Source organism: Elephantulus edwardii, unplaced genomic scaffold (assembly GCF_000299155.1).
Source record: "Elephantulus edwardii isolate Elephantulus edwardi_28Jun2011 unplaced genomic scaffold, EleEdw1.0 scaffold00015, whole genome shotgun sequence".
Lineage (NCBI taxonomy): Eukaryota > Metazoa > Chordata > Mammalia > Macroscelidea > Macroscelididae > Elephantulus > Elephantulus edwardii.
This window is the reverse complement of record NW_006399765.1, coordinates 8,612,347-8,620,801: the sequence shown is the minus strand read 5'-3', so window position 1 is coordinate 8,620,801 and position 8,455 is coordinate 8,612,347. Positions and strand designations below refer to the sequence as shown.

At 38.2% G+C, this 8,455-nt stretch overlaps 1 protein-coding gene and 1 pseudogene across 1 annotated transcript in view; both read left to right on the top strand.

Moving 5' to 3' along the window:
- The first annotated feature begins 6,443 nt into the window (after nucleotides 1–6,443).
- On the top strand, nucleotides 6,444–6,776 carry LOC102844140 (annotated as a pseudogene).
- Nucleotides 6,777–8,064: 1,288 nt separating this feature from the next.
- LOC102843736 (ubiquitin-60S ribosomal protein L40-like) overlaps nucleotides 8,065–8,455 on the top strand; it is a 4,322-nt gene continuing 3,931 nt past the window's right edge. The window contains exon 1 of the mRNA XM_006881491.1: nucleotides 8,065–8,366. Within this exon, the coding sequence (XP_006881553.1) occupies nucleotides 8,065–8,366 (302 nt within the window). The remainder of the gene's footprint in view (nucleotides 8,367–8,455) is intronic.

Sequence of the window (8,455 nt, the reverse complement as noted above, 5' to 3'; positions counted from 1 at the left end):
GATCTGACTGGTACAGGAGGAGATTGTTCCTCCTTCCCCGGCAGAGCATCTAGTGGATTCGAACCGTGACCCTCTGGGATTGTAGTGCAGCTTCTTGCCACTAGGCCACCAGAGCTCCCCTGAGATGAAGTTTTACCATCCTTGCCTCCACAGAGCATGCTGTCCCTCTCCAAGGACTGGTCCCTCCTAGCTATGTGTCCAAATGTTAGGTATTTAATTAATAATGGTGAATGAATGGATAAATTAATACCTCCACATCAGAGTAGACTCTTCTTGTCAGTTATTTGTTTAAAAAATATACTCTCGGTAGAGAAATGAACTCAAAAGGAAATCCTGTCTTTATAAAATGTACACATCTATTTTAGAGCTTAAAATCTTAGCTTCGGTTGTGGATAAGTGTGTCTGTAACTCAATTTCTCTAACTCTAACTAAGCCTTAACTCCATTTCTGTTCTTTTTGAGGGAGGGAGGAGGGAATTTTTTGTGTTTTGGGTATTTTTTTTAACTTTGGTGTTTAAATCAATAATCATGTATCTTTATTGGTTCATTAATTATAAAAATATAGTGATATAACATTTTCAAATTAGGGCGAATCGAGTATGGCTTACATGGAAACTTTCTTTGATTATCATTTTGATGTCTCTGTAAATCTAAACCTTCCATTTCCATTCTTGATGTTGGGTCACATCATCTAATCATTAAACCAGCCATGTGGCTTTGCCCTCAGGGAAAGTACAGTATGAAATCAGATCACAGCCTTCAGAGGAGTACAGCTTGAGCAAAATTGCTTGTCTAGGCATGTCCTTAATGATTCCCTTGAAACATAGCTTAGGCCACCATGCAGCCAGGCTTCAGGAATCTCAGAACAAATCCTTTAATCTTTTAACTTTAAACTGTGTACATAACCCAATCATGGTCTTTTGTCTGGTAAGATAGCCTTGTCTACAACAGTGCTAGAATTTTATAAACTAAAATGGTGAAGGAATTGGTAGAATACTTTTCCTATCCTTGTCTCCATTTTGGAGTTGGATGAACCTGCTGGAGTCTATAAGATGGGTGCTCTTGTTTTGGTTTGAGGATCTGAGTGGATTGTTTGGTTGTTTTTATTTAAGCCTCTTGTTTAGAGTCAATAAGACCTCCTGCGGGCCCTAATATTTAAAAGTTGGGCCTGAGGGATTATATTTTAATCCCTTGTTACTATATTTTGGATGAACATTCTTCTAAGTCATACAGCACTCTGGCCAATTTGGTGTGCTGAGGTAATATGGGTTTGCTGTGACCCTGAATCTTGTGCCCTTTGGGTTTCAAATGTCATAATGGAACAACTGTGCCAAACACCATAATGGCTATCCATCTTGGGCAGTGTTTGGTGGAGCTCCCAGACTGATTCAAGATTGATTAAAATTTGGAAGCAGGAGTTGCATCCACTTCCTAAACCACATGCCTCTGAAAACTCTTATGAACTTGGAGAAATGACAATAATTATAGAAAGGCTTCAGGCCTTTTGTTCACAGGGTTTCTATGAGTCGTGCTCAGCTCAACAGTAATAAACAATTACAACATCCTTGATAAGTTTCCCCATTTCAAAATTGTTTGTCTTAGGGAGCTCTGGTGGCCTAGTAGCAAGAAGCTGCACTGCAATCCCGAACATGTGCAATTGGAATCCACCAGATGCTCCGCTGGAGAGGAGCAATCTTCTCCTGTGCTAGTCTGATCTGACTCCACAGTACACAACAAGAAATCAAATAAAAATCAAAATTGTTATTCTACCTGCTTTTATCTTACTAACAACTTGGGAACTCTGGTAGCCTAATAGTAAGAAACTGCACTGCAATCCTATTCCAAGGAGGAAAGATAGGCCACCTCTTCCTGTGCAATTACATACTTCTGACAATCTACTGCAAGGTCAGCTATAGATCAGTTTTGACTCAGTGTTACCCAAAAATATATGTCTTAATAAAAGAACTTCTATAGAAAATGGTCAAATTTGAGGTATTTTATGCTCTTGAAACCAACCAAACAGTAACACAAGAGAGATTCAATAACCTTACTGTAAGAATTTTTACCCTCGGGGGGGGGACGAGGGGGGGCAGGGAGAGGGGGTACAATAATGAATGAATGGAATTCCAAAATATCTGTAGATGTTCATTGAAATGAAAAATAAAGAAATTTTTAAAAACCATAAAAAACCCAACTCAATGTATAGAAGTTATATAAAACAAAATATATATGAATGAAACAATGTATATGATTGTATAAATATTAATTATTGTATAAAAAAAATTTTTACCCTCACTAATCATCAGATGACTTCAGCTGTAAAAGATTATATCTACCTTCATTCATAGATTTATCAAATTTAAATGAAATAATACATAGGAACACATATTGTAAACTATAAAATCATACACAGATGATATTCTGATTGTTTTCTGTGAGAGGTAAAACTAGAGACCAATACGAGATAGAATATTCAATTATGAAATTGATCTTTCTTAATTTCTGTATAGTAAATCTTTGTACTCTATCCTTATACCACACCAAGGTATTTACAATGAGTCTTTTGGGAGAATAGGGAGGTAACTAAAACATAAAAGTTATCTCCTTAGCTGAGACTCTCTTAAGAATCCCCAGGGCTATCCTCAAAGCAAGAACTACAGTAAGATCTCTACAGCATCAAAGTGAGGGTGAGAACACAGGAAACAGGAAACCACAGGAGCAGATGAGGTCTAAGAAACTGATCAAGGGGCCAAAGGCCTGAGGGAAGTGAGTTGAGTGTAGGCCCTGGCCCGAGGTCTTTTCAGTCTGGGCCAGATGGAAAGTTCCTGAACTCCTCAAACCTTAGCTGCTTCCAAGTGCAGGGGAGGAGAATTCAGGAATTCCAATAGGATTACCGCATTTTGCAAGATTATAAGTGGGGAGAAGTAGAGAAAAGGGGGAAATAGTTTACTTCTGTTCCAAACAATTGAGAAAATCTATCTGGACCACTTCAACAGTAGAAACTTTGTCTTATTCTTTGTCTCTTGGGAACTCAGCACTAAATATTGCTCATTTTAATTGAAACGTATTTTATAAATGTCTCTAGTGGCTTAAAATTCACTGTGGGTCCTAGAAATAAAGAGACAAGGGAGGAGTTTAACCCTAGGGAGTAAGTGACTGGATGTTGTAAAGGGTAAAGAGTTTAATTAAAAGTCTCTCGATCTAAAAAAATAAAAGTTTCTCAATCTACATTCCTTTAACTTTATGTGACTTCATTTTTTAAATTTGTATTTTATATTGGTTTGCTTACAAAGTTAGTATACATTGTGTATACTATCCTTCACTATCTTTCATTCACATTAGGTTTCATACAATCATTGCCATTCACTATGTTTTAGAAAATTAATCACTATTGGACTATGCCCACCATTACCCTGATCTTTCCTATTTCCTTTACCTTTTTCCTCTACCCACCAAATTGTGTGACCTTATGATTTCCACGCTGCCCACCACATCCCTCTGCTCCCACCCTCCCTTGTCTTGGATCTTCATACATGTTGTACTAGTTATCTTTCTATTTCTACAATAATGGTCTTAGGTAGTATTTGTCCATATGAAACTGAGTTTGTTTACCAAGCATGCTCTCCAGTCTCTTCCAAGTTATGAAGTAATTTTTGAAATTGTTGCTCCTGAGTGCTGCATAGTATTCCATCATGTTTCCATGTTCTTGTGATGGTGAATAATGCTGTTATGAACATTGGTGTACAAATCTCCATTTGTGTCTCAGTTCTAATTTTATCAGGGTATATACCTAGCAGTGGAATGGCTAGGTCATATGGAGTTTTTCTTTTCAGCTTTTTCAGGAAATGAGAACTGCCTTCTAGAGTGGTTGTACCATTTTACAATGCCACCAACAGTGTAAGGGAGTTACTCTCTGCATCTCTCTAACATTTCTTGCTTGCTGTTTTAGAAAACTTTGTCACTGCTAATGGGGTGAGACAGTAGCTCTTATTTTTTTATCGTGGTTTTGATTTGCTTCTCTCTTATTGTCAGTGACAGGATAAAATTGATGAAGGGGACGTTCTAAAGATTAAATTCCTGTGTGCATCAAAATCTTTTTCCAACAGGGTGGAAAGAAAATTTGCTGACTGGGGAAAAAACATTCGGCAATACTATCTCAGACAAGGGTCTTATAAGAATATAAGGGTCTTAGAGAATCCTACAGGGCCTCCAGAACAAAAAGACTGATAATCCAATTACGAAATAGGTAAAAGACCTGTGATTTCATTCTTAAGTTAATATTGTTATAGTAAAAGCTGCTAGTGGATTTGAACTGCCACCCTACCAGTTATCAAACTGAGTGCTTTAGTTACTGTGCCACTAGGATTCCTTGACCCAAGAAGTAGATCTTAATATTAGGCTCAGTAAGTAAGGGCTTTTTTACTATATGGATAACATTCTATTCCGATTAAACTTTGAGGGGGGTTTAAGGAGTTCTTGTTGTGCATTAAGAGAGCTCTTATGGCCTAGTGGCAAGAAATTGCACTGTAATCCTGAAGGCACATAGTTCAAGGCTGCACTGAGAGAGATGGATGGGAAACCTCTTCCCATGCAATAAACTGCCTCTGGAAACCTGCCAGAGGTTCAGCTGTGAGTTAGTTCTGACTCTAAGGTACACAATTACAACAATACTTTTATAGTTCAAATACTAGAAATAACATGTAAACGATGTTGTTGTTGTTGTTGTTGTTATGTGCCGTCGAGTCGTTTGCGACTCACAGTGACCCTATGTACAACAGCCCTAAACCGTGCTCTATCCTGTGCCAATCTCATTGCCCCTGACAAACCCATCCTGAGTATCCCAGTCACTGAATCAATCCACCTCATAGAGGGTCTTCCACTCCTGCGCTGTCCCTCCGCTCTACCCAGCATGATGTCCCTCTCCAAAGACCTGTCTCTCCTTACAACATGTCCAAAGTATGTCAGACGAAGCCCCAGAATCCTTGCCTCCAAGGAGCAGCCTGGTTTAATCCTTTCTACGATTAATCTGTTTGTTTTCTTGGCAGTCCATGGTACATTCAATACTCTTCTCCAGCACCACAGCTCAAAGGCGTAGTCCTTACAAAAAATCTCCTTCTGATTCTTATCCTTCACCAGTCCAGCTTCCAGGGGTAATCACTGCCTTCACTATCTTATAAATTCTTTCAGGCTTATTTATGCATACACACATTTTTCTCATTTAACAACTATTTCATTTTGCATTAACAATAGTAAAAAAATATAATATGTATTTCGCAGTTAATTATTTTGATCTGGCAATAACCAATGTCAAGGTGAGAATAATGTCAGTAGTAATGATTAGTAAGGCCCACACCTCTGGGCCATGATGGTCAGGATGGTTTATTAGTCATGTACTGATGTAGTCATCCTATATCTTGTGATCTGCTGAAATTATCATAATTATAAATTATTTTTCCATAACAATTTGGTGGCTATATAAGCAAATATGTCTATATATTTTTATTTTAGGCAAAAGGAAAGATATCTGGTGGTACAGTGTTGAAGCACTTGGCTACTGACCAAAAACTCTGTAGTTGAAACCACCAGCCACTCCATGAAAGAAACCTGACTATATGCTTCAGTAAGATTACAACCCTAGTAATCCTACAGGGAAATTCTATTTTGTCTTGTAAAATCCAAACCAAACGTATAGTTTTTCAGTCAGTTCCAGATTATCAGTTCATTATCATCCTTCATAAAAATTTCAAGGCTATAAATCTCTGTGGAAAAGGAATGCCATTCTCCCAAGGAGAAAAAGCAGATTCAAGGTTATTTCTGTTATGTTAGTCTCACTCATGTTACTGTGTAAAAGAGAAATTACTAACATTACAGTTATCCAGGTAGGAATGTGCATAATCCATACCCATGACAATATGTCACGTATGTCAATGTCAACCACACTTTTCTACTTAAAAGAGATGTATTGGAAACAGTCTTGAGGACGTTAATATATGGGAAAGTATCCTTAAGAGATGAAAAAGATAATTTAGTAAGGAGAATATTATAAATTTAACAACATAAAGTAGAAAAGTGGAAAGCCTAACTCTCTACCAAAAAAAAAAAAGAATAAAAGATAATGCAATGGAATTTTACTCAGCCATAAAAAGAAATTAATTTTTTTAGAAATTAATTTCTTGTACAATCTAATCATAGATTAACTCTGAACACATTATGCAAAATGAAGCAAATCAGCTAAAATAAGACAAATACTCTAAGCAGTGGAATAGCTGGATCATATGGAATTGCTATCTATGTTCAGCTTTTCGAAGAAATGCCAAACTGCCTTCTAAAGTGGTTGTACCACTTTACAATCCAACAAACAATGTTAAGAGTTCCTATCTTGCTTTTTCCGCCATCTTGGAGCCGGTGAAGGCCTCCTGGAAGCAGGACTTCTGAACCACAAAGATGGCTGGGAGGCTTTGGTGCAAAGCCACTTTTGCTGGCTATAAACGAGGTCTCTGGAACCAGAGGGAGCACACAGCTCTTCTTAAAATTGAAGGTGTTTATGCCCGAGATGAAACAGAATTCTATTTAGGTAAGAGATGTGCTTATGTTTACAAAGCAAAAAACAATACAGTGACTTCTGGTGGCAAACCCAATAAAACCAGAGTAATCTGGGGAAAGGGAACCTGTGCGCACGGAAACAGTGGCATGGTTTGGGCCAAATTTCGGAGCAACCTTCCTGCTAAGGCCATCGGACACAGAATCCGTGTAATGCTGTATCCCTCGAGGATTTAAACTTATTGAAAAGCAAATAAAATTATGGATTTGTTAAAAAAAAAAAGAGTTCCTATCTTGCCATATCCTAACATTTATTACTTGCTATCCTATTAAACTTTGCCACTGCTACTGGAGTGGTTTTGATTTGCATCTTTCTTATTGCCAAGGATTTTGAGCATTTCTTCATGTGTCTGTTGGCCATCCAAAGAACTCTCAGTGAAAAGTCTTTCCATGACTTTTGCCCATTGCATAATTGTGTTATCAGTCTTTTTCTTTTTTTCTTTTTCTTGTTGTGCATCGTTGAATCAGAACCGACTGGCACAGGAGGAGAATGCCCCTCCTCCTTCAGCAGAGTATCTGGTGGATTTGAAGCATGGGCCCTCGGGATTGCAGTGCAGCTAGCTTCTTTGTCACTAAGCCACCAGAGTTCCTTTATCAGTCTTTTTCTTGTGGAGGCCCTGTAGGACTCTGCTTAGAATATACTACCCTGAGAAAATGAGAATTGAGGCACAAATGGAGACTTGTACACTAACTAATAATCATAGCAGCCTTATTCACCATCACAAGAACATGAAACAGCCCTAATGTCCAATCACAATCTAATGGATTGAGAAATTATGGTACATACACAAAATGGAATACTACATATCATGCAGAAGCAATGATTTTTAAATTTTAAATTACTACCTAACTTTGGAGGGGCTGGAGAGCATTATGCTAAGTGAACTAAATCGGTTCCATAGACATTATTGTAGGACACGTATGAAGATCCATGGGGCGGGGGGAGGGGGGGAGCAGACTGATGAGGATGGGTGTGAAGGGATGGCTAATCATAGTGTCACACAATTTGATGGGTGGAAGGAGGTAGAGGGGGATAAAGGAAATGGGAAAGATCTGGTGCGAAAAATAATGTATACGAACTTTGTAAGTAAATCAGTAAAAGTAAAACTTCATTTTTTTTAAAAAAAACAAATATTGTATGATCATACTTAGGTTAATTACCCAGAACAGACACATCGTAGAGACCAAAGTTGTTAGTTGTTGCCAGGAGTAAGGGACAATAATCTAAGTTTTCTTCCAATTCTGATACCTCAATTCTTCCTCATATAGTCCAGTTTCTCAGATTATTTTCACACCATTAGTATTGGAGGATTCCACACTCATGAACAACCTGAGATAACACAACAATGCTTGCTGAGAGTGAAGAAGACTTGAAGAACTTACTGGTGGCCAAAGACTACATATATTTTAACAAAAAGAAAACAAAAGTCCTCAAATTCAGCGAGGCGGCCGAGCGGACGCAAAGATGCAAATCTTTGTGAAGACCCTGACTGGCAAGACCATCACTCCTGAGGTCGAGCCCAGTGACACCATCGAGAATGTCAAAGCCAAAATCCAAGACAAGAAGGGCATCCCTCCTGACCAGCAGCGTCTGATATTTGCGGGCAAACAACTAGAGGATGGCCGTACACTCTCAGACTACAACATCCAGAAAGAGTCCACCCTGCATCTGTTGCTGCGTCTCCGTGGTGGCATTATTGAGCCTTCCTTGCGTCAGCTCGCCCAGAAATACAACTGCGACAAGATGATCTGCCGCAAGTGTTTTTGTTTTTTTTTCTATAATTATATTTTATTAATTTTCATAAACATTTACAGAGATTTTGGGTTTCCATTCATTCATTGTTGCACTATTCTCT